Source organism: Panthera pardus, unplaced genomic scaffold, assembly GCF_024362965.1.
Source record: "Panthera pardus isolate Hobbes unplaced genomic scaffold, ASM2436296v1 HiC_scaffold_20, whole genome shotgun sequence".
Classification (NCBI taxonomy): domain Eukaryota; kingdom Metazoa; phylum Chordata; class Mammalia; order Carnivora; family Felidae; genus Panthera; species Panthera pardus.
In genome coordinates this window covers 17,808,521-17,833,611 of record NW_026526766.1, presented here as the reverse complement: position 1 = coordinate 17,833,611, position 25,091 = coordinate 17,808,521, and the positions used below count along the sequence as shown (strand labels likewise).

Here is a 25,091-nt window from a genome sequence, read left to right as displayed (position 1 = left end):
GAGCTCGCACGCTGGGCGGATGGGGCAGCTCGAGATGGACCCGCTCTGAATGCTGCTGAGCGCCTTCCAGGACGCAGCACCTGCAGATGCTTGGGTCAACTGTTCCTCCTCCCACAGCTGTTCTCCGCAGGAGCCCCAGCAAGTGCCCGTCAGCCCCGGGCAGGGAGGCACTGAGGGGTTCCAGACGGCCCACACAGGCCAAGTGTTCAGCGACCTCGCGGAAGATGAGCTCCCAGCCAACTGCTGTGCTGTGGGGATACACGACGGCGGCCGCCTCAGCTCTACCTCTTTGTCTCAAATGACCCCCCCCCCCCCCCCCCCCACTGGGGTAACTTCAGGATGCAAGCCCGTCGGGCTTATCTTTTAACGGTATTCTTTGCTCTCACCGTGGTCCTCCTCTGGAAATCTTGACTTCTTTGAAGGAAAGACAAGCGTCCAACCGGGGAACTGTTTGTTGCTCTCACTTATAATCTCTGATGCACAGTTTCCTTCCCGAACTTGACCTATTCTCCTTTTTTCCTGGAGGAAGTAATCCTGCCTTGCAGGCCGACCCGAAGGACACCAGGGGGGGAAGCAGGCCTTCCCCTCCCCGGTGGGCCCCACCCCTTTTCGTGCTTCTTGGCCTCAGCTCCCAATCGAGGGAATGTGCCTGGAAACAGGACCAACGTGAGGGGACACAAGGGCTCCTTGCCACCAGGTCAGGGACTAAAAGGTTTTGAGTAGATTTCCTCTCATAAAGGGAAAGCGTTCCGAACACGCCAGGAAGAAAAAAAGAAAATGCCAGAAGAAACCGTCTTTCCTTAACCTTCAGTAGGAGGGATGCTCCCAGCACCAAGCAGAGCAAGGGCAGGGGAGCCTAGCCCTGGAGGCCATGCGTGCTTTTGCGACTGGATGAGACTGTTTTGCATTTAAGGGCTCAGCCGCTCAGAGTGATGTTTTGCGGGGGGGGGGGGGGGGGGGGGGGGGAATCTGTGGACAAATGAATTTATAACAGCCTTACATCTCTCGGTGTCCCCAGCCCTTTGCCACTCCAGTCCCTACGCCTTTTGGTGGCTACTTAATTTTCAGTGCTGAGAGGGAACGTATACAGAAGAGCAGCGCTTTAAGAAAATGCTCCAGACAGAGGAGACCCGAGCTGGGTAGCAACTTTCTCTCTACGGGGTCTGGACGTGGGGAGACTGAGGTAAACTGCAGGACCGCTGCTCACTGAGCATCTGAAATGCACGTGTCTTTTCTCTGGCACGAGTCAAGCGGCACTGCTGGGTTCAGCACTTTGCAAAGAGCGAAGCAGACGTCCGCGGCTGCGGAATGCGTGCCAGACCGGAGCCAGGGTCAAAGCCATCCGGCAAATCCTCTCACGGAATCCACGGCTCCTCTGCGTGCAGGTTGCCTCGCTGAAGTCATTCGGTGTGGAGGGGCGGGGGGGGGGGGGGGGGACAAGAAACACCGAACTGTGCAGGAAAAGCCCAGAAAGCCCGAGGAGCCCGCGTTTTCCAGGCCAACGACAAGAGGGAAGGGACTTTTCCCCTACGACAGAGGGGGCTCGAGGGACAACAGCCACACGTGCGTGAAGCAAACCTTTGCGCCTCAGTGTTTCACCTGGATACGCTTTCAAGTTTAATGCAGACGAATCAAGGCAAAGGAGAAGAAACGGAGAACAAGAGGGAGAAAGGTCTTTCCTCACTTCGGTAGCGATGGCTGATGTGACCTCCTGATCACGCGATTATGCAGCTGAAGGCTTGGCCCGCCGGAGAGAAGCATCTGGCAGGTGGTGGCAATTACCTGGCAGGCAGCAGCTGAGACCCCTGTCTGCGGAGGGAGGACGGCATGGGGGGCACGTCCAGCGATCTGATGCCACCGCAGCCTTCCCTTCTTCACACCTGCGCCCACTTATTCTGGCAAAGCCGCGTGTCATAAAGCACTAAGCCCACATCTTCCCGTGCCCTGTCGGAGGACGTTAGGTTTTTTTAAACTTTTTAAAAAATGCATTTATTTATTTTAAGAGAGAGCAAGGAGGGGAGGAGCAGAGACAGAGGGAGGGAGAGAGGGAGAGAGAGAGAGAGAGAGGGAGAGAGAGAGAGAGAGAGAGAGAGAGAGAAGAGAGAGAGAGAGAATATCCCAAGCAGGCTCCGCGTTGTCGGCACAGAGCTTTTACACGGGGCTTGACCTGACAAACTGTGAGATCGCCGCCTGAGCCAAAACCGAGTCAGATGCTCAACCGACTGAGCCACCCAGGCATCCCGGAGGATGTTAGGTTGTAAAGAAGAATGCAAGTCTTCCAAGTACAGAAGTAAAAGATGGCTAAAGATTTCAGGTTCTGTATTCCTAGTCACTATCATCCAGAATGCTCTTTTTCTCACAGTCCTAGAGGAGATGAAGGTGGGGATTCTGAAAACCAACTGGCTCTCGCTTAGCCTCACTTTTGGTTGTGCAGGCTTCCATTGGCCCCTGGCCTCTCAACTCCGCTGGCCTGTCGTCAGGCCGAACACAGTCCGCAGGTGGCTGTGTCTACAGAAAAGGTTGACTTTCATTTGGACTATGTATGCCATTCACGATAAGACTTTTGCTCCCATCAAGTGATCTTCTTGGAGGAAAAAAAGATCAAATCAAAGAAGCTTTGAGGCTCCTGGGTATGGTTTATATTTTAGAGCCATAGAGGGAACGAAGAGTTTAAGACAACATGATACGTTCCCATTCTGGTCCCTCTTGTTGACCAACACCTGCTGCCCATGCTCCCAACGACTCAGACGCCTATGACGCAAAAGAAAACTTGTGCGAGAACGTTCTGGCCTCTCCGATCTTGGCAATACAATGACCTGCTGGATAAGTGTTTGGAGGGAACAGGGAAAAGGCAAGAGGCTAGGAAGAAAAACTGAGCACCTTCCTGAGCAATAAAGACTAACGGGCCAACCTTTAAAACAGGAAATTACAGTCAGTCTTCAAGCCAAATACAGCCTGCTGCCTGTTTCTGTAAATAAAGTTTTATTGGAAAACAGCCATGCCCATGCACTCACATCGCCTAAGGGGACTTGTGCACTCTTAGGCCGAGTTGGACAGTTGCAGCAGAAACCCGGCCTGCAAGGCTCAAAACGCTCACGGGCTCTTTGCAGGAAAAAAAAAAAACAAAAAAAAAACCCTTGCCAACACCTGTTCTGAAACACACACAGAATGTCCCTTCGCTTGGGAAAATGCCTGGGCAGGAGAATCCGGTTAATCTGCAACAAATGCCAGCAGACGTTCAAGGGCAGGGGACAGAATCGCAAAGGCCCAAGGAGGTGGTGCCCTGCATTTCTTTGTTAGGATGAAGAACCACAGGGGGCCTTCGCTTTTTCTGCGGCACCCTTTCACTGTTACTCAAGCATTCAACGTTACACCGGTCCCCGCCTGCAAGCCCAGGCGGTTTCACGCTCCCTCACTGACGTATGGGCAGGGAGAGCTAGGACCGTCCCGTCCTGACATGTAGGTGCCCCCTTAGTTTTAATGGTGGTAAGGAGCAGCTGACACTTTCTACCTTACACGGCAGCTCAGTCTTGGTGTCACCTCTTACCCGCTGGTGACCCGAAGCCATCACGGTACCTGTTGGCCAAAAGCTGGGACCTGGTTCCTGAGGGCGAGGTCAGGTAGATGGCCAGGTCTCCCCTCCTCGGGTGGGTGATGGTTATGCGCACGACCACGTGCTCCAAATAGTTGACGTGGTGGTTGGGGTTATCGGAACACCCCGAAGCTTTGTAGATGGAGCGCACGGCGCTGTTGGGGCGAATTGTCCTGCAACAGAGAGGGACGGAGCGTGAGCACAGGACGTGACCGACGACCGAGCCGGCTGAGTGAACCTTGCACGCTTGGCGGGGTTACACGATGGGATGCAAGCAGCTGGTCGCTGGACACTAACGGACACAGTGCGATTACCCCAGGATCAACACCGGTTGGTTAGTCGGTGGGAAAGGCGTCAGTGAGAGGAAAGGAGGAATTAAGGTTCTTTTATCTTCGCGCTGGGCGTGGCTCTCGAGCTGGAGGGGATCACCTTGTTACAGAACACATGGGGCGGAGCCCCCGAGCTAGAATGTCTGAAACAGGAAGGCTGAGGTGGGCTTCCAAGAACCTGCGTTTCTCAGGCGGCAGTGACGTTGCTGATCTATGGGATATACTTTCCGGACCGCTGATATAAGGTACTGTGGTCCGGGGGAGGCGTGGGGATTACCACGACCTTGGTTCAAATCTCTGGTCTGCCACTGCCTTGCTCTATAACCCACGGACGCACTCCTCGTCCTGCGTCCACGTTCCTGACTTCTTCGCTGGCTTCCCCCCGTGTCACCGTCCCCCTTGAACCTCGGCCCCCGTAACACCAACATCAGTTCCAGTTGTGGGGTGATTCGTTTCCCACCTCAGAGACTCTGCCTAAAGCACTTTTTTTTTTTTTTTTTTTGCTGTTGTTCAGATGGCTGACTCTTCCTCTCCCTTCATGGTCAAAGCTTGAACGTCACTCTCTGAGACTGTCACTGAGCCACAGGAAAAACATGCCCCCTACTTCCTATTTTCTGTTTTATTTTCAACGTGTTGTTATTTTTATATAATAGGTTGAAAGTATACTTTGTAATTATATGTTCTGCAGTGACGCTTCTGGAATAGAAGGATTAGTTTGTTTGGAGTACATTGACTTACGGAGAATACTTGTACCGTTAAATGGAAATTCTGGCTGAGGAGCAACCTTAAGAATGCCCATCTATAATGCCCTCCAAATCCCCTGATAAGAGGTGCCCATGAGGCTCCTTGGATTCTATTGAGTGGATTTAAGAGCTTAGCATCCTAGACGTTCTATGAGACTTTTCTCATTACATTAGGAAGAAACCCCCCAAAACTACACAAGCGTCTGGCTCTCATATACAACAAAGGGCTTCCTGCGCACTTGAGCTGGCCCGATCTCTTTCGGGCAGTGACATGCTGTCTGCTTGCCGCGAACATTACTTGATTTGTCGGTCCGTGCTCTCCACACACACGTGCTGCTGGGGAACAGTGGTCCACTTCTCGGCTTCCATCACCATGGCTTCCGCGTCCATCAGTCCAAATCCATAGAGATGGCTCACTATGGAAGGCAAGAGGCTGGTCAGCTTCACGGAAGTTAGGATAAACCGACGCCATATACGCTCTGCTAGGGTTTCACTCAGCAGAGGACCCGGACCCATCCCCCCGGGGACCCCGGCTTTGTTCCCAGCAACGACTTAAAAGCCAAATGAAACAAAACAAATGACCAAACGCAACAAACCCAATACGTGCTCACTGAATAGTATGCATCCATTACAAACTCTCCTGGCGCGACAAGAACTTACATGCAAGAAATACCAATTTTCTGACATCTCTACAAGTGAGGCTGAATATTTCAGAAGACAAAAATTATTACCTTTCCTCTACCATATGAAAAATTGATTAAACTTTATGCATGAACTATTTGGAGGCCTCCAGACTTTTATGCCAGCTTCTTTGAATGTTGTAATCGTTTGGTTCTCGGTAAGAATGCCTATTGATCTAAATCTGAAATTGACATAACTGTCTCAGAAGTTTCATTACACACAGGGATATTTTCATAATGCTAGCAGCCATATCTACATGTGTAGTCCTTTTTAAAAAATACTGGAAAATCCCAGCGAATACTTAAAATCTCCATCCTGTATTAAACTGTCTCATATCTTTACATTGAACAGAGTGTCCTAGTTCTACCAGATTTGTTGCCTAAAACATTTTCTTTACAACATTATTTTGCGTGAAAATGTCTAGAGCTGCCCGTGCTTCTTGATCATTTAAATATCTCCGCTTGAAATCCAAGATGTTCTATGATATAGTCCCACGCTACTTGCAAAACAAGCTTCTCCCTAAAACTTTGGCTTTAGAGAGCTCATTTCTTTACAGTTCCCAGTCCTGTCTTGCTCTTTCTGCCTCGCTGCTTTTACTCATGCTGAGACCCTGGCCTGGAGTCCTCCCCCCCCCACCCCCCTCCACTCTGCAGACTCACGTTCTACTCCTGAGTTCTGGAAGGCCTAGCTCGTCTGTCTTCTCCTTCTTGAAATATCCTCTGACCAATAAAAGTCAGGAGACATTTACTGAAACTCAGCCATCTGTCATGCACTTTTCTCTTTTCTAGTCCTGTAATTCTAATAAATTTGCCAGTCCGTCTTCTGCCCATCTAGCCATCCAGCCATCCGCCCACACATCCATGCGTTCATGCATCCATCCAGCATTTGAGTGTCTTCTATATGCCAGGCACTATATTACTCACACTGCACTTTTTAATTACGGGCCATTAATTGAATCACTAATTCCATCAGCACATGTCTTTGCCCAACTACATTATAAACTGCTTGATGGCAGGAACGAGGACTTAGATTTCTTCACGTGATTCGTGTTTTTAGCAGAGCTTTGCACATACGGGGGGGGGGGGGGGAAGAAATGATTGCCTATCAAAAGGGGAAATTGCGTGAGGATTCAGAAATACTGCTCTATTTTTGCTATTTGCTAATTACATAATTCCTGGCAAACCAGCTAAAATAACCCACAATTTCCATGTTTGGGGATATTATTGTCTCTCCCGTCCCCGTCACTAAGTTGATGAGGTCATGTTATGTGTCCCATGTGAGAACATCTTTGTCAAGACCTGCACAAATGTAAGGGCTCATTATTAAATACCAGGTCCTCAGACAGGACATACTGAATAAAACTGAATAAGCCTATTTAGGCATAGCAAGGATATATGTAGGATTCTTATACACAGACTTTTGCAACATCTATTGTGATTTTTCCTTGACTGAAAAGAAATGCATGTCCATTGCAAACACTTGTAAATACCTCCGGAAAAGAATGAAGACAGCAAAACTCATCAGTAACCTCATCACACATTGGTAACTGTATATTAACAGGAATGTATCAACAACTCTGTATATTTAGTTTTAGTTACACAACACGACGCGAGGTGATTTCACGTCCTTAGTTAAAAAAAGACGCAAGAGCGATCCACGTGTTACAGGAAAAATGTCAAGTTTGGGCTTAAGCAAACCAAGTCATAGCGATCTTCTTATTCAAGTTCATGTGAATCCCAGGTTATCACTTATCACTTCACCATCGATACGGGCAATGGTCTGTATCATCAGCATTAACACTCTTTTATTTTTTTACTTTTCAGAGAGAGAGGCAGGGCGAATGGGGGAGAGGGGCAGAGAGAGGGAGGGAGGAAGAGAGAGAGAGAGAGAGAGAAAGAGGGAAAGAGGGAGAGAGAGAGAGGGAGAGAGAGAGGGAGAAAGAGAGAATCTAGAATGTGCTCCATGCTCAGCATGGAGTCCAACGCGGGGTCCAATCCCACGACCCTGGTACCGTGACCTGAGCCGAAATCAAGAGTCAGACGCTCAACCAACTGAGCCCCCCGCCGGTGCCCCACCAACATTGTAAGGTTTTTTTTTTTTTCCCTAGAGGAATTGAAATTATTGCCATATATGCTACATTACGCCAGGCTCTCTAACTCTGCATGGTACCCAAATATCCCTATACTCGTGTCAGTTGGTTTTCAACCAGCACAACTTATCATTTTATCTCTGTTTAGGGACATAAGACGAACGATTTGGTTAGTGGGTGGAGGCAGGAGAAGAGGGGGGAAGGAAGTCGGGGAGGGCAAGACTAGGGCTGACTGGACTCCAGCTCAGCCGCTCTTGTTGCTGCCCCACCCCCATCCCAATAACCGTCAACCTAACAACAGGCACTTGAGTCGAGTAGAAAAGCACCTCGAGTCTTCATGAAGGCCCTACGTTGGTTTCCTTTTTCTCAGTCAGTTCCTACCCGCCAGAGACAATGTCCATTCATGCAACACTCAAAGCAGATGTTCAGAAAAGAGGCTGGCTAGTTCCAGGTAAACTCCAAACTGGCAGGTCAATGGGAAAAAACACTGTAGATTGAGGTATATGTGTATTAATATGATATTAATAAATGAAGAAATTACATTAGATCGGTAAAGACCATTAAGTCAGTAATGGAGATTCTTAGTATTTGAACATAGTGGAAACTGTGTATTTGTCCACAATCATGACACACAGCCTAAGAAAAAGAGAAAATACACTTGTATCTTCTCATGGGGGGTGGTGCCATTGGCAATATATCACCTCCATGTATTCTTTTCTTTTTTTAATTTCATTTTTTTAAGTTACATCCAAATTAGTTAGCATGGAGTACGACAACGATTTCAGGAGTAGAACAACGTGTATTCTGATTGGCAGTTATGTGTTTGGTTTTGGGTAAATACTAACGAGAAAATAATTACACAATGAATGTGTTAGGCACATAAACTCTTTTGAAACAGGATGTCAACAGGGAAATGGCGGCTATGTGATTTGGAAGCATTAATATTCTTTTAAAGACGTAGTTATAATTGACATATAACGTATCTGTTTTTAAAATAAAATACAAAGTTTGCATAGTCTAAAATAACTCTAAATTCAGAAACGAGTCTTTCTTTTGGTGACTGTCTGGGTCAAGTCGTCTTGTCCATCACGCTGTTACCAAGATGGGCGATAGGAAGTACCACTACTCTCTAGTGGTTACAGGAGAGCGTCTGTACATATCTGGGAAGTAAATGAATGCAACTGATAGGACGCATTTCATTAAATTCTCCAAATGGCATAAAGTGTTTACGTGAGAATTTCAAGAGGAATGACAGAGTCTCTTCTTTTCATTACAGACTTCTGCGAAGTCTTCAACATCCCCGATTTATTCACGCATAGAGCCAATATTCACTCTAAAAAATTATGATTGTAGCGCACATCTCATGCAAACAGCTAACTGTGCCACGGCCATCCCTACCTAAATAAGTTTTATTTATGCACATTTCTCGTGCCAGGCTCAGAGCAAGACCCGAGCCTAAAAATAACTCTATGAGGGTCAAGTACAACCCTCTGAGTGCAAGCCGTGTGCAAAAGGAAGAAATCTATGAAGTTAGATACTATAATGGTATGAGGCGGAATCTAAGCAGTTCAAACAGAAATTTTTCATTTCTAGGAGTGTGGGCAGCAAGCTTTCAATTAATAGTTCGACCGTTAATTAAGATCGAAAAAATCAATAGTTAGACAGGTATCAAGGGACCAAAGCATGTTTACAGAGTAATTAAAGATCTTGAGGCAAAGTGATTGAGGCAGGTGTCACAAAGTAGAATGATGCCGGGCAAGCTTAAGAAAGGGAAGTGGAAATACTTGAATAACTATATTTGCCTCGTGTGGCTGCACGACTGCTCACGCAGATAAAGCTGAGAAGAGTGGAACTGTCTTGTGCCAGAAGCACAGCCGGCTTTTATTCCGAGTCGTCTGAAGGCTTCTCTGCTTGGACCGGGAAAATAGATAAATGTTCTCCAGCAGGTGTATTTCCATTTTCTGATGAGACCAGAAGTGCTGAAGGAAGCTAATCGTTCAGCACGTAAGTAAATGACTGCGTGGTTGGGAACGGATACGGTCAACTTAAGCAACATTCTAGCTAGGAGGGCTTGCAAACTCAATTCTAGAGAAAAGCTAGACAGCTCGGCAGGAAAAAAAAAAATAATAATTTAGAAGTTCCTGAGCATAGGAAGCTGTAAGCAGGGAAATGTGGTATCCTGTTCTCTCTTTTAGCACAGTGCCCTTGCTGGAGCCAGCTATTTTATTTTATTTTATTTCATTTTATTTTACTTTATTTTATTTTGTTTTATTTTACTTTATTTGATGTTTTAATTTAATTTATTTTTAAACGTTTATTTTTGAGAGACAGAAAGGGTGCACCTGTGCCCATGCAAGTCTGGGAAGAGCAGACAGAGAATGGGACAGAGGATTCAAAGTGGGGTCTGTGCTGATAGCAGAGAGCCTGAGGCAGGGCTCGAACTCATGAACCATGAGATCATGAGCTGAGTCACCCACGTGCTCTGGAGCCAGCTATTTTAAATCTTTTCCTTTCTCTTCTCCTTCTCCTCCTTTTTGACATCGCACTCAATGGGAAGTCAGTTTAAGTTCACGATTTTTTTTTTAAATTTTTTAACGTTTATTCCCCTTTGAGAGACAGAAAGAGACAGAGCGTGAGCAGGGGAGGAGCAGAGAGAGAGGGAGACACAGAATGCAAAGCAGGCTCCGGGCTCTGAGCTGTCAGCACAGAACCCTATGCGGGGCTCGATCCCACAAACCGTTGAGATCATGACCTGAGCCGAAGTCAGACACTTAACCGACTGAGCCACCCAGGTGTCCCCGTCCATGATGATTCTAAAGTGACTATTAGTAAAGCACTCTTTTTTTTTTTTTTTTTTTAAATTTTTTTTTTTCAACATTTTTTATTTATTTTTGGGACAGAGAGAGACAGAGCATGAACGGGGGAGGGGCAGAGAGAGAGGGAGACACAGAATCGGAAACAGGCTCCAGGCTCCGAGCCATCAGCCCAGAGCCTGACGCGGGGCTCGAACTCACGGAGGCTGGGACGCAGCCTCCTGGTTAAATAATCACCAGGTCTGCATGTGGTTCACTGGGGGCAAAGAGGAAACCAGCAGCCCTCGAGTGGGCGGCGTGTGGGGTGAGCGGTGGGGAGGGGATGGGCATTAGTGGTAAACACGGCAGGAAACAAGGGGGTGAGGACAGGCGGCCGGAGAGCTGAGTCCAACCGCGATTGCGGGGCGTCCTCGGCCACCAATCAGCCTGTTGCTATTTTCGTCTACCTGTGAGTACACCGCCAGACTAAAAGGTAGTTATGCAAATTCCTGTCTTGAGTGGGGAGAGACTCCGACCCAAGATCAAAGAGGCCTCGCAGCCGTTAGGAGGCCTCACACCTTTGGGTCCTTTGATCCTCAATGTCCTGAACCACCTGCTCCCACCGGGGACCCTGCGCCTCCCGCTACCCCAGCCCTCCACCCCAGTGCCACCGCCACACGGAGCCAAACGTGTGGAAGAGGAGGAGGGGGTGAAATCGGAGAGGGCCCGTGCCGCTTTCCTTAGGCTCGCCGTGTACTGCCCTTTTCGAGTAAAAATAAATAGCGAAATAGGAAAACAAAATGTAAGATTCATAAGGACGAAAAAGTGGAAAGTAATTCTTCCCAGGCCTCCTAGGTCAGCATTGCTACACCTAGACATCTCTGGAAGGCTGGGAGGAGGGCGCTTCCAGAATTACCCCTCTCTTCCCTTTCCTTAATCCCCTTCTCTGACATCAATCCCTTGCCTGGGTGCCCTTTTAGATTTTAGCGTGAAAGGCACATAAGCTTCTTAGAAAATCAGAACAACAGTCACAGTGCTGTCTTCTGTCGCCTGGTGCAAAAACACAGACTCCCCTGGGGGCAGGAAAACGGAGCCAACGCCTGCCTTACTCTGCACGGGTTGTTTTTACTTTCCCCTCGCTCTTCCTAAAACCTCAGGCTCTACTAACAGCTCCGGCCAGATCCAAACATGCCAGCCATCACCGGTGCTACTGAGGACGTGCCTGTGCAAAGTTCCTGACACTGGTACCTGGCTGTCTGCAGGGTCTGGGCAAAGCAAAGCCCCCCCTCGGGATGGGTTTGGTCAGCAGCTGCGGGTAGTCTGACAGGCTCATCATGACACAGACGAGGCAAGAAGCGTTTGGGAACACACCGCTGAGCTCTTCTCCATGTACAACGTACCTCATTTCATATGGCTGTATATATCCACAATTTATTACGTATGCATATGTAAAAATACGTATTTATTAGGAGTCTTTTTTTATTTACAGAGTTAAGAGAAGGAGATATGCCAGCCTTCTCTCAGGGGCCTCTATTTTAGGAAAAGAGGGAAAAACGTCAAATTATTTTCTTTTCTCTGGTCGTCCCTTTGTTATTTGCTTCCAACATGGTTATAATAAGCAAGTAATTCGCTTAAGGTAATTGACTAGCATTTCTTGAATGGAGGTAGGAAAACATTTTATCAGCCTGGGGAGAGTTACGCTTGTTTTTAGGAAGCTAAAGATTGTTTGGACGGAGATGAACACAAGATCAAAGAGGTACTACCAGGGTCTTTGGATAAAAGTTAACTGAAGATCAGACTGACCATATACCAGCTCTCCAGCCTAGATCTTGATGTGTAACTCAAGCAAACAATTACCAAGGCTGGGATCTTGATGAACCAGCAGGCAAAATTCTTATTTGTGAATCATTTACACACCGTGTTTAGGCAACTCTTCATCGAATTTTCCTTTATGTTTGCTTTGTCCTTAAATTCTCATAAGAGAAACAAACAGAAAATTCTGGTTGATGTTTGTTTCCAGTGCGTGTGTTTTCACATGTAGTGGGTAACGTGGTGATTTCATCCATGGCTCCCTTGATAGGGAGCCATTACTCACACTTGATATGATGGTTGCGAAACACGCAGAGTGACCACAAAGAAGAAATTATGCCTTGGAGCTGGGAATGTCACCATCTCATTGGGAAGAAAGCTAACACCCTTCTAAGTGTCAAGTGCTATGTGTGCCTTCTCATGAACTTTCCTTTCCATTTACATAAAACTCAAATCATTTTTACGCTTAAGGGACAATAATAAGGAAATTTCTACAAACCCTCACAGGCCGTTAATGAGAACTGTGTATTCTCTTAGAAGAAAAAGACCTGAGATGGTTGTTAAACCCTTGAGTAAGATTTGAATTCGTGGAGGTGTAGCTGGGGCTAGGTCATGAGACCAGGATATTTGGAACGGTGGCTTCCTCAAGAAAGCCGTGTGGGCCTGGAATCCCATGGATGGATTTCATCCTCAGGCAGTGAGTGGCCAGTGATCAAGGAAATGACATAATTTAATTGATAGTCTCGGAGTGATCTGGTATTGGTATAAAGGATATACGAAGGTAGAAGGAAGAAAGCAGGGAACTGGTTATTTAAATGGTGTAGGCATGAGGCATCATAAGCCAGGTTATGGACGTGGTGAATGAGGTGAGAGGTCAGACAAGGAGGGGCAATGGAACACACAACGTGGGAGACTGAGGAGAGGGAGAAGGAAGAGCCAGTGAACAGGGGCATCTTGAGAAGTCTACCCCCCCCCCCACCCCGATGACAGAGGTTTTGTAAAATATGATTGACAGATTCTGTTTGGAGAGTTCTGAGTTTGACATGACATCAGGGGGAGCCCTGTGCAGAGGCTCAAGGTTGGTGATGGATGCAGACAACATCGAAGACGCAGGACTGAAAAATCACAAGGAGGCTATACGCGTAATTGAAAGAAAGGCAGAGATGCAGGGAAGAAAGCTGAGGGACTGCAAGGCGGTGAGAGGGAAGGAGGCAGGGAGGTGGGCAGTGGGTGAGCGCTCCCTCCAGAACTCTCTAAGCAACACACTTTAGGGACTGGCTAAGGCGGAGGAAGGGAGAAAAAGGAATCCCTAAAGTGTCAGAGAACATGGGCTCTATTTTTTCATCACAAAAGGCAAGGAAAGACAGATGTGGACTGGGTAAATCAAAAGCACGAAATCTTACAGAAAAACAAGAGGCTTCTGATTTGGCAAGCAGGAGGTGGTTGAAAGTCTCACAGAGTAATTTCACTTCAAAGGTGTAAGTGGAAACAAGATTGCAGAGAATTACAGAGGGGCTGAACAGTAAGGAAGGGGAAGCAGCTAATTCAGACTTGCTGGCAATTTTTAGTTGTATAAGGGAGGCTCCGACTAAGGCAACAGGGGCAATGGAAACTTTTTTTCCCCTCCACGGCAGGGGGATACAGAGTTTGAAAACAGAGGGTCATGGTCCAGCTGACAGAAAGGAGAACGAGTGTAGTGGGGTGCAAAGGGCCAAGCGACTGACAAGGGATGAGATTTTTTTTTTAATTTTAATTTTAATTATCATTTTTTAAGGGATGAGATGTTTTGAGGGCACCTTTCAGATTTGGGATTCCCTGTCCAAACTACAGAAAAAGAAATGATTTGAGACTTTATCTGTTCATTTCTTCTAAGGACGGTACTTGGTTAGCATCACTTAAATGCACAGGAAAGAAGTTAAGTCACTACAGGCAGCGGAGGACGTGGGTCAGTGGTTTCCGGACTTGTTATGAGCGTCAGAATCACCCAGAGGACTCGTGAAAGCACACCTGTTCGGTCTCACTGACCAGTGGTTTTTAAAGGAAGTCCCAATATCGAGAATGTACACAACTCAACGCCCAAAACACCCAAACAATCTGATTAAAAAACGAACAGGGGATCTGAATAGACATTTTTCCAAAGAAGACGTCCAGATGGCCCACAGACACACGGAAAGATGCTTAACATCGTGCATCATCAGGGAAATGCAAACCAAAACCACAATGAGATATCGCTTTACACCTGTCAGAGGGGCTAAAATAAAAAAGACAAGAAATAACAAGTGTTGGCGAGGATGTGGAGCAAAAGGAACCCCTGTGCACTACTGGTGGGACTTTAAATTGGTGCAGCGACCGTGGAAAACAGTATGGAGGTACCTAAAAAAACTAAAAAATAGAAATAACACCTGATGCAGTCATTCCACTAGCGTGGATTTACCCAGAGAAAACGAAAACACTAATTCGAAAAGATATATGCATCCCTATGCTTACTGCAGCATTATTTACAATAGCTAAGATATGGGAGCAACCTAAGTGTCCATCCGTAAATGAATGGATAAAGAACACACACACACACACACACACACACACACACACACACACACACAAATATTACACAGCCATAAAAAAGGTAAGATCTTGCCATTTGTGACAACACGGATGGACCTAGTGGGTATTATGCTATGTGAAACAAATCAGACTGGGAAAGACAAATATGATTTGGTTTCACTCACACGTAGAATCTAAAAAAACAAACGTATGAACAAACGAAACGTAGAATCAGAACTGATGGCTAACAGAGGGACGGAGAGGGGGGAGGGATGAGCAAAGTGGGTGAAGGGGGCTGGGAGGTACGGGCTTCCGGTTATGGAACCAGTCACAGGAACAAAGGGCACCGTGTAGGGAATACAGTCAGTGATGCTGTTATCCTGTATGGTGACAGATACGCTTGCGGTGAACGTAGAGAGAAGCTGTATACCTGAAACTACGTCATACTGTGTGTCAACTATACTTAAATTAAAAACAAAACAAAACAAAACAAAACACCTAAGAAATTAAGGCCCAGCATTTCCTTCCTAACAAATGCTGATATGGTCGGTCCAGGGATCCCACCTTGAGAGCCACTTCCTGAGGGAAATAGGGCTGCATCTCTCCTGGAACCCCAATTGATAAAGCCTGGCTAATTAGGCTACTATTGCCAACCTGGGGCCTGAGTCTCTGGAGGCAGGATTCCTAAATCCCTTCCCTCATGCCAATGACATAAGAAACGAAAGGTCGCTATACCACACATTACGGTAAGATGCTAACTATTTTCATATGGAGTAGCACCCACATTTTTGCTTTCCTTTTAAAGATATTTCAGGAAGGGCTGCTTGGGTGGCTCCGTTGGTTAAGCGTCTGGCTCTTGATGAAACAGTTGAGGTCATGATCTCACAGTTCGTGAGTCTGAGCCCCGCATCGGGCTCTGCACTGTTGATCATGCTCTCCCTCTCTCTCTCTCAACACAAATAAATAAACATTAAAAACATATTTCAGGAGGAGAAATTCTCCTAATTAACCTATAGATACCCCTCACTGATCAAGCACCAGGTTGGTCCAGAGATTTTCTTCTTTGGATACACATTACTCAGGGAGTTGAAGTCTAATCGCCGTTAGGACAAAATCAGGGTTTGACTGAGTTGAGACACAAAATCAAACTCAATTACAATGCTGAAAAATAGGAAATGCATTGTAGGATCTGTTTAATGCATTTGAATCTATCTGTTTTATCTAATCTTACTGACTCTATGGTTGAAGTGCATTAAATGTGGCAGGGCATGCTTCCCAAAATAAGATGCCCAGAAGAAATTTTATATGGGAGGCAAAAATAGTATTTTACATACACACGTTACTCTGTATTAGCTAATGAAATCTTTACAACAGTCCTATTGGCACAAGAGTAATATTCGTATTTTACAGCTGACAAAAATAAGGCACGTACACATGAAAAGAACTTGTCCAAAGTCACGGGGACTCAATCCTAACTGTTCAGAATCCCTCCGCATCATGTACGTATCCATTGATTACTGTCACCTACAACACACACAGTATTTATTTCAACTACTTCCTCACATCAGTCATCATCCTCAGAATAACAAGGTGGCAAAAGGGGGCGGAAATATTTCAAAAATTCATCTATATACCCTAAATGGACCCTGGACCATTTTTCTGCCCTTTGCCTTTTGCAAATTAGCTGCATAAAAACGGCTCTCTTCTTCAAAGCTCATTAAAATATCGTGTGGAGAAAAAGACGTATGCGGGGCATGGACGGAAAGCTAGCATCTGGACCATAACCCTTCCCCCTGTTCTTGCTGAGATTGACCTTCTTCAGTCATTTCCATCAGGGATTTTCTCTGAAGGTGGAGACATTATTAATATGGAAAAGATCCTTTATTTTATATTCAAGCCCGGTCCATTTTTTTTTTTTTTTTTAATTAGAGCTAAGCAGGCACGTATAGGTGGAAGAATGGTGTTGAGCGGCAAAGAACAACTTCCTGTTTGTTAACATCCAGCAGCGATCACAACGCCCTTGTCTTTTGGCCCTTTCAGAGATGACTCTGGAAACTTCAGGGCGTACTGCGGCTTCTGGTGCAACACCATAAAATGAAGCCTGTTGCAGCCATTATTGGGATGTGTGATAGAAGCTTAATTGCTTTGAAACGCCTGAGGCTAGCAAGATGTGAACATGTGTCAAAAGCCTGAATGGAGATTTTTAAGGGGGGAAAAAAAAAAAAAAAGTCTGGATCTATTTATTTCAGAGAGGATGTATCCAGATGGATTCTGCAAAGCGGTCGCCTGGCTTGTAACTCTACGTTGCTGGATGCAGCCGTCTTAGGAAGTTAAGCGTAGAACTGGGGCGGGATTAATTTTCAGGCGTTCCTTTTGAGTCTTTGGGTCTGGTTTATGTCGTAGGCACTGGCACCAATATAAAGAAAGATCTCTCTGGAGGGAATAAAAGGACGAGCTAAGCCATCTTTACTAAAACTGTACTTTACAAAGAGTCATCAGAAGGCCCTTTTGTTCTTCTTGTTCATTTGGGACCCCTCCCCCCTCTTTTTAATGTTTATTTACTTATTTTGAGAGAGAGAGAGAGAGACAGAGCACGCAAACAAGCACGGAGGGGCAGAAAGAGAGAAGGAGAGAGAGAGAATCCCAAGCGGGCTCTGTGCTGACAGCTGACAGTTGACGTGGGGCTCGATCCTACGAGCCATGAGATCATGACCTGAGCCAAAACCAAGAGTCAGACATTCAACCGACTGAGTCACCCAGGCTGCCCCATTTGGGATCTCTTATTGATCCTGAACCGGTTTTCACAGCTGAAGCAGCACCCCCTTACCAGTGTCTCAGCGTGGCACATAAGGTTGAGGCCTATGTGCCCGACCGAGGGCACGGAACGGGTGACCTCACTCAGGTATACCGATGTCTGAGTCCAAACAGGTAGGCACATCCAAATTCCAATCAGGGTTTCTCCAGGGCACCAAAACCACGTGTTTGCTTTCGTAATTCAATTTTTTTTTTTTTTTAATGTTTACTTATTTTTGACAGAGAGGGACAGAGAAAGAGAGCATACGCAGGGGAGAAGCAGAGAGAGAGGGCGACATAGGATCCGAAGCAGGCTCCGGGCTCTGAGCTGTCAGCCCCGAGTCCCATGCGGGGCTCGAACCCGCGCACCGTGAGACCATGACCTGAATTGAAATCAGAAGCGTAACCGACAGGGCCACCCAGGCGACCCTTCCTTTCATATTTAAGGCTCTGTTCCACAGACAGTAGAAACGCTGGTCTGTTGGGAGTACCTTCTCAGGACAGCTTGATGAGCACCACAGAAGCTTCCAGTAAAGCCTTTCACCACTGCTTTATGTCTGTGCTCAGGCATCCCGCATAGGCCAATACTTACAAGGACTCTTTACCCCAAATCTCAATCTTCTACAGGCCCCAGATGTATGATCATACATTTGAATTCATGAAGCGTCAATCATTTCGGGTCACAAAAAAATGAGAGAACGTAAAAAGGCTATGAAAAGAATAATCGATTTGTACTCATGAGCACCCACACTCACTTAACATTCTAGGATATTACTTCAAACTTGGTCCAGAGAGCTGGCACGAAAGACAGCGATGAAATCCTCACAGACGCTGGAAAACTCTATTTGACCCCAGTAACGCTGACCTCGTTTGCTAATGAAGGTTTTGGGAATGTCAAGGTTGAAGCAACAGGTGAAGGTTAAAGTGAACGAAACCATCCCGGGATAGGTATTTTTTACACGATGTCATGCCTTTGACAGAGCGGAGAGAAATGACAACAGAGTTCAGTGCAACCGGGCTGGCATGTGGGATCTCCGTGAATTAGAGAAAGGTCCCTCTTTCTCTAGGTGGACCTCAACCCCCTCTGGGGTGCATGGCTTAGTAAGTGGATCACAGGCTGGGTTTCGGGCTCCACCCAAACCCTCAGTTTAGCTCCCTAGTGCAGTTAATAACCTGCACAACCAACTACGGCAGCCCTAACATACAATCATGGCTAGTTCTTGCGTTTTTAGCTATTGTCTCTCATTCCTTCGTCAGTCATGGCTGGGATTCAGCAGGGGTTTTAGGGTTCTAAGATGTATACCATCGAATCCTAGAACAAAGAACACATATCTTCTGTCCTGGCTCTGAGGATACTTCTGAGGATAAAACATGAAAAGCAGCAAATGATTTCCAGACAAAACCATCTTGCACAGTCCGTTAAGAAAGCATACAGCAGTAGCCTCTGGTGGGTTCAAATAAGAATGCAGTTTCCTAGAATTATAGACAGTTCTGAGTTTGCTTCATGGACAAGAAGAAAAAAATATTGATGTAAACCTTAAGAAAGAGAAAAAGTCATTTATAAACTATAAATGCTTCTGTCACACAATCTGCACTTGTCTTAGAGCAACTCAAGAGGCTAGCCCAGAATTACGGTCGCTTGCTTTCTTTAAATTTCTACAAAGCCACGTGGGAAATACAAAGACTATAACTGCATATGAAAAATAATTCAAATATTGGAAGCTGAGTGGCTTTCTGAAGGTCATGGTGAATGATAATGACCGGCAAAAAGACTTTGGTCAAAGAGAATTTGTGAAGCCTTCTCGAAGCACAATTTCTGGCCTGACATTTTTCAAGGAGCAATCTTGTCCTCACACCTTTTGCCCTGGGTTTATTAAAGAGTGATTTCAAAAAGCATTTCTTGCCCTTCTTAAAAAAAAAAAAAAAGAAGAAGAAGAATTTAGCAAAGATGATTATATATCTCAACTCTAGAACTCTCCTCATTTAGAAGGAAGCCAAGAGACGATCAAAAATTTCCCTGAATGTCACAGCCCTTAAGGTCAGGAATATGTAATTGCATACTAAGATAATATAAAATGATCACCACAAGGGAATTCACATCCATTTTGGCCAGTTTCTTACATACATGTCATTTTGTAGGACACATCATAGGGCCAGTGGGTTTACACCATCAGCTTAAGAAATAAAATTCTTTCTGACATCACATAAGCAACTCGAATTGACTCGCTAGAAAGTCATTATTATTATCGACTAATTTCTCAAATCACTGCAGAGGCTCTAAAATGTTTTCAAATGAAATGAGAACCCCTAGCTGTGGGATTCAAGTAGCTTTTCTGCCAATTTCTCTTAAATCCTTTCTTCCCCCCAGTGTTTATTTATGTATTTTGAAAGAGAGAGAGAGTGGGGGTGGGGTGGGGTGGGAGGGACAGAGAGATAGGAGAGAGAGAATCGCAAGCAGGCTCTGAGCTGTGAGCACAGAGCCCGACGCAGGCCTTGATCTCATAAGCCATGAGATCATGACCTGAGCTGAAATCAAGAGTTGGGTGCTTAACCGACTGAGTTACCCAGGCACCCCCGTGTCCGTTTCTTTTAAATTACTTTTCTGATCACACCACACCTGCCCTTTTTATACACTGAATTTCAACGGCCACGGCTCTATGCACATCCGTACGTATACATGCTCAGTTTTCATTGTACAAAATCTTAACAGAATATTAACTGTTTGTGAATTCAATACTAAAGGTGAGTAGCATGTTATGAATGAAGAGCCGTGCCAGACTCTGTATATGACGGTGTTCCTTCCCCTTCCCCTTTGCTACACACGCCAGCCATCACGGCCCCTCGCGCTTCCTTGACCAAATCTCTGTGTAAGCAGCAGGCCGTGTCTGATGCTCGACACATCTGGTTAGCCATCTGGGTGGCTCACCCACTCCTCAGGGTCTCTGTTTCAATTAGGCTTTTTCTGACTGTCTAATGTTCCAAAAAGTTGTGTTTGCCCGCACCAAGACTCGTCCATGAGTACTCATACCAGCTTAACTCACAACCCTAGACTGGAAACAACAAAATCGTCCATGAAAAAGTGAAGGAGTAAATCAACTGTGGTATATCCCTATGCTGGAGTATCACTTAGCAATAAAAAGGGACGGACCCCTCATATACCTAATGATTTAGAGGAAATTTAGAAATACTATTTGGAGAGGAAGAAGCCACTTTTCAATGAGTCTACTTATATAAAAGTCTGTAAGAGACAATATAATCTATAGTGAAAGGAAGTAGATCAGTTGCATAGGGGGTAAGGGAAGAGAAAGGAACATGAAAGTCTATTTTGGGGTGCCAGAAATGTTCCATCCTCACTTGTGGTGACGGTTACCTGGGTACCTGCATTCGTACAATTAAAATGGTGCTTTTTTTATCATATGTAAACTTACTCCAATAATGTTGATTAAGGATGTGTATGTATTGGGGCATCTGGGTGGCTCGGTCGGTTAAGCGTCCCACTCTCGGTTTTGGCTCAGGTCATGATCTCAGTTTTGTGAGTTCATGTCCCACATCGGGCTCTGTGCCTGCTTGGGATTCCCTCTCTTCCTCTCTCTCTGCCCCTCTCCTGCTCACACTGTCTCTGTCTCTTTCAAAACAAATAAACAAACAAACAAACAAACAAAGAACGTGTCTTACATTACCAGATATCGTGTGTTTGTTTATCGAGCTAGGAATCAATCCCAAGCTGTTTGACTTTGGCACCCAGGCTCTCAACCACTCTGTTGAGTGAGTTGTTGTTGTTGTCGTTGTTTTTTTAAATAAACACAAAACCTCCCAAAAGAAAATGTCGAATTTTAAAAGCTTCTGTAAAAGAATGTGTCTGTAGGTGTGAGTCTATTCTGAGAAGATGGTCTTGGCTTAAATCCTTTTTGGTTATCTTATTTTGCAACTGGATTCAGAACCCAATTATTGGCGCTACATAGAAATCCATTTCATTACTTTAGAGTCATAACACACTTTTGGCCTGAAATTAGCAGTGGCCCTGGTTGATCATCCTTTGCAATCACCGGGTTTAGGGGTTGATGATGTTTATCTTTGCCTAAAATATCAACTGTAACCACAAACTATCAAGGTTTGCTACCATTAATAGCCAAACCCATATGCTGAAGGAAGAGTCCGGAAGATACCTTGGCAACTACAGCCTGACTAGAATCAGTGAAATCAGTTTTCATCAGGCAATTACACAAAAAGAGACATCGATCCTCTCTTAAGTGTACAAGCTTTTGCATATTGCCAAAAAAAAAAAAATATTTTATGCTCACAGCTTTCCTACTGTATTAATGACTCAAGAGTCAACAGGACATTGATAGCTCTAATCAGTTCAGATGTCTATCGCTAGTTCCTATGGGGACTCAGCCTTCTCATTATGTTTGGTATAAGTTACCCACATTCTAAAAAACCGAGATACAAAAGCTTTAATTGGCTTCCTCCAGGGCCATACAAAATATCAGTAACCGACTGTCTACCAGGATTTAAAGGTTCCTAAGATGGTGGCAAAGCCACAAAACTCCTCCGCACGTAATTCCCGTCATTAACTAATTATATCTGGTACAGAGATAATAGTCACTTAGGGCAACCATCATTTTAATTCTGTTTTGAAGACGGATTTTAAGTGTGAAACCACATGCATTTAAAGCTTATGTACTTGGGGATGAAAAAGTAAAACGCAACAAAACAAAACACCCCCGAAGTCTAACAAAACCTAATGCTATCATCCCGTCAAAGATCAGCACGGAGAAAACAACGTTTCCCGTCAACAGAAGGGATTTTTAAATCTCACTTATTTAGTGAGGCATGCGTGGAATGCTCTGATGGGCAAGTGGACATTTTGGACATGAGACTCTAGATTAAGCAGTGATCAAGCACTTTGCTGTCAGGGGTTCCATATTATTGGTCTCAGCTAGATATTTAGGAAAATCACCCACCAGACAAAGGGATAAAAATAAAATCCCTAAATTTTGTGTGATTCCCTTTTTTTTTTTTTGTAAATGAGCAAGAAGATAAGTTCCTGTATTCAATGATCAGTACACAGAAAAATGAAAGGTTTTAAGTTAACACATATTAAACGAAATTGCCTTCAGAGAGTACAATAGTATACAACACATGGAATCTTGAAAGAAACTCAGGGGGTATTTCCAATGAGTGCATTTTATTAGGTAGAATCAAATGTATATACTTCCCTCTTTCTTTGGATTATAAAAAACTTCTTTCTACAGCGAGGATGGGGGCTGGAATCGAGCATCTGATTCCAAAACCACCTCTGACGCTGACCACATGAATAACATATCACTGACCTTTCGTCAAAAACGGGCCGACGACCAATTAATGTGCGTTATGTAGCTTTAATCCTAGCTACCAACATCACATCAGCATGCTAGGTGGCAAAGAGGAACTATTATTTGTGCAGTGAAATAATAAAATAAAATACGGCTTTACCCTTTCAGACCGTAATACATCAGATATCGCTTCACACACTAAAAAAAAAAAAAACACATTTCAAAACCTTTACTTTCAATTCAACACATGGCATGCTTCATGATTTCAGCACTTCTAATTCTTTTTAATAAGTGTTACAAACTGAAAGCAAGACAGGTAGGTATTAAAAATATATTGGAACATCTTAAAATTACCAGCCCTACCAGTGGAAACAAAATGATGGCAATTAAAGGTAATAAAGGTTATTAAAAGTTAGGGCCTTGGAGGCTAAGAAGTCATGTTAGACTGTCAATTGTTTTCCCATGGTGGGAAATCAGTTAGAAATTAAAAAAAAAAAAAAAATCTAGTAGTTTAGTTGTGGTCAAAGAAAGAGTCAGTGGGGATGGGAAGGTTTCAGCAACATGCTGGTAAAAAAAGAGAGACTTACATAGTCTGGGAGGGCAGTGAAATGGAAGGCGTGGTAACCTCGCTCACTTAGTTGTCATTTTTGATTTTCAATGACATTTTTTTCATTCGTTCGCCTAGTAAAGATGACAGAAGGTCCTAATTTATTATCTGACGTCTATTCCTGTTCCTAAATTTAAGAGCGTTTAACTGTATACAGTCATATAATCCAAACACAGACACTTCGAAGAAAAAAAAAAACAAAACCTGAAGCATTGAGGTGGCATGCATTCAATTATACTTGTAACTGCAACCGTGAACCAGAGAGGTAAGAACTCGTTGGGGTCGGGGGTGGGGATCAGCGGACACAGCCCAAGTGACCGTGGATTTGCGAGTTCCTCAGGTTAAAGCAGTAGAACGGAGGGGATCGTCACAAAGAGCGAAGCTTCCTAAAACGGTAAGAGCCACGGATTCCAGAAGAATGCACAATTAAAGTTCTCTGCACGGCTGGTTTGGTCCGCATACCATCTAGGCGCAAACAGAACTGTTCGAACTATCCGTGACATACCAGCAGACATCGTCTCTACATCAGATGCCTTTTCCCGCTCAGGTTAGGCTGCATTTGAGATGACCGGGGAAGTTTGCAGGGACACTTTTTTATAAACATGACCTGGCAGATCATGTGGGCTTGACAGAAGGGAAGACAAGTGTAGTGTAAATTTCTACGTGTGTGTATGTAAATCGTACCGTGGCCAGATCAGATTAGGCAATGCCAGGGGGCCCCCGACATTTCCTCTCACTTCCCCTTTCTGGGTGCACATCCACACATGTCGGGCTGGCACGGGGAAGGTGCTCAGGAAGTTTTTGTAAATAAATAAACAAAGAGATTTGCATAAATTAAGCTCTGTGAAGAAAACCACCCAAATGGCAAAAAGCCCTTGCTTCGATAGCTGATTTGTGCATTTTAAGGCGCTTCAATGAAGGGGGTATGAAAAAGCACAGAAAAGAAAAAAAAAAAATAGAGAAGACTTTTCATAAGGAAGGCATCAAAGGAGAAGGAAATAACACTGGAAAAAACCCCAAATAAATGATTTAATGCCAAAGTCATCTCCTAGCATTACAAATGCTGAGCAGTAGCGAAACACAGGAATTTGGACTTCAGTTCTCTAGTGGCAAATATCACATCTGTTCATCTGGTCTCCTACAAATACTTTTCCTATTCTCATGAACCACCTCCAGGAGAGGTTTTGGTAAGTGCATGGTATTTCTTCCACTTGTTTTTAAAGAAACTATCTCTGGAGGAAGTTTAGAGTCAAAAGGTGTATGAACAATCCAAATAACGGTTAGTCAGTTTCCATAGGTAGGTACTCATTGGTCTACGTTTATTTCGAAGAACGGATCTTCTGCAAAAGACTCTTAACTACACTATAAACGATCGTTATTATTACTTAAGAAGGAACAGGACAGGGTAGTCTTAGTTCGATTAAAATTGTTAAAAATTACGCTACCATTAGCCTAAAAATATCGATGAACAGCTTCTGGCTTTGGGGCTCCCTTCGCTGTGAGTTTACTCTTACTACCCGATTGTTTATAGCGTGCTGTTCTAATGAGAACACAGAAAAAGAAGAAAGGAAATTTCTGTGCACCCAGCTCATCCGCATGCAACCCCAGGGTAATCCCACTCTCAGAGGAACACACACGAGTCAGCAGAGAGCCACGTTCTCGGCTTCTCCAGGCCGACCTCCTTGCCTGAACGAGAGCCTCGCCGTGCCAGGCAACAGGAAGCCAGCAGCTGCTGCTGGAGGGAATGTCTTGCATCTGCCAGGTCCCTAACACATGTGGATCAGAATGGATTGGGCC

The 25,091-nt window shown here is 45.0% G+C and overlaps 1 protein-coding gene across 3 annotated transcripts in view; it reads right to left on the bottom strand.

The window, feature by feature from the left end:
- The window catches only part of PCSK5 (proprotein convertase subtilisin/kexin type 5), a 444,612-nt gene that overhangs the window by 180,077 nt on the left and 239,444 nt on the right, over positions 1 to 25,091 (bottom strand). For all 3 annotated transcript variants that reach the window (XM_053907817.1, XM_019463577.2, XM_019463578.2), the window contains exons 11-12: positions 4,963 to 5,080; positions 3,577 to 3,765 (exon numbers count right to left, since the gene is read on the bottom strand). In XM_053907817.1, coding sequence (XP_053763792.1) covers positions 3,577 to 3,765; positions 4,963 to 5,080 — 307 coding nt within the window. The remainder of the gene's footprint in view (positions 1 to 3,576; positions 3,766 to 4,962; positions 5,081 to 25,091) is intronic.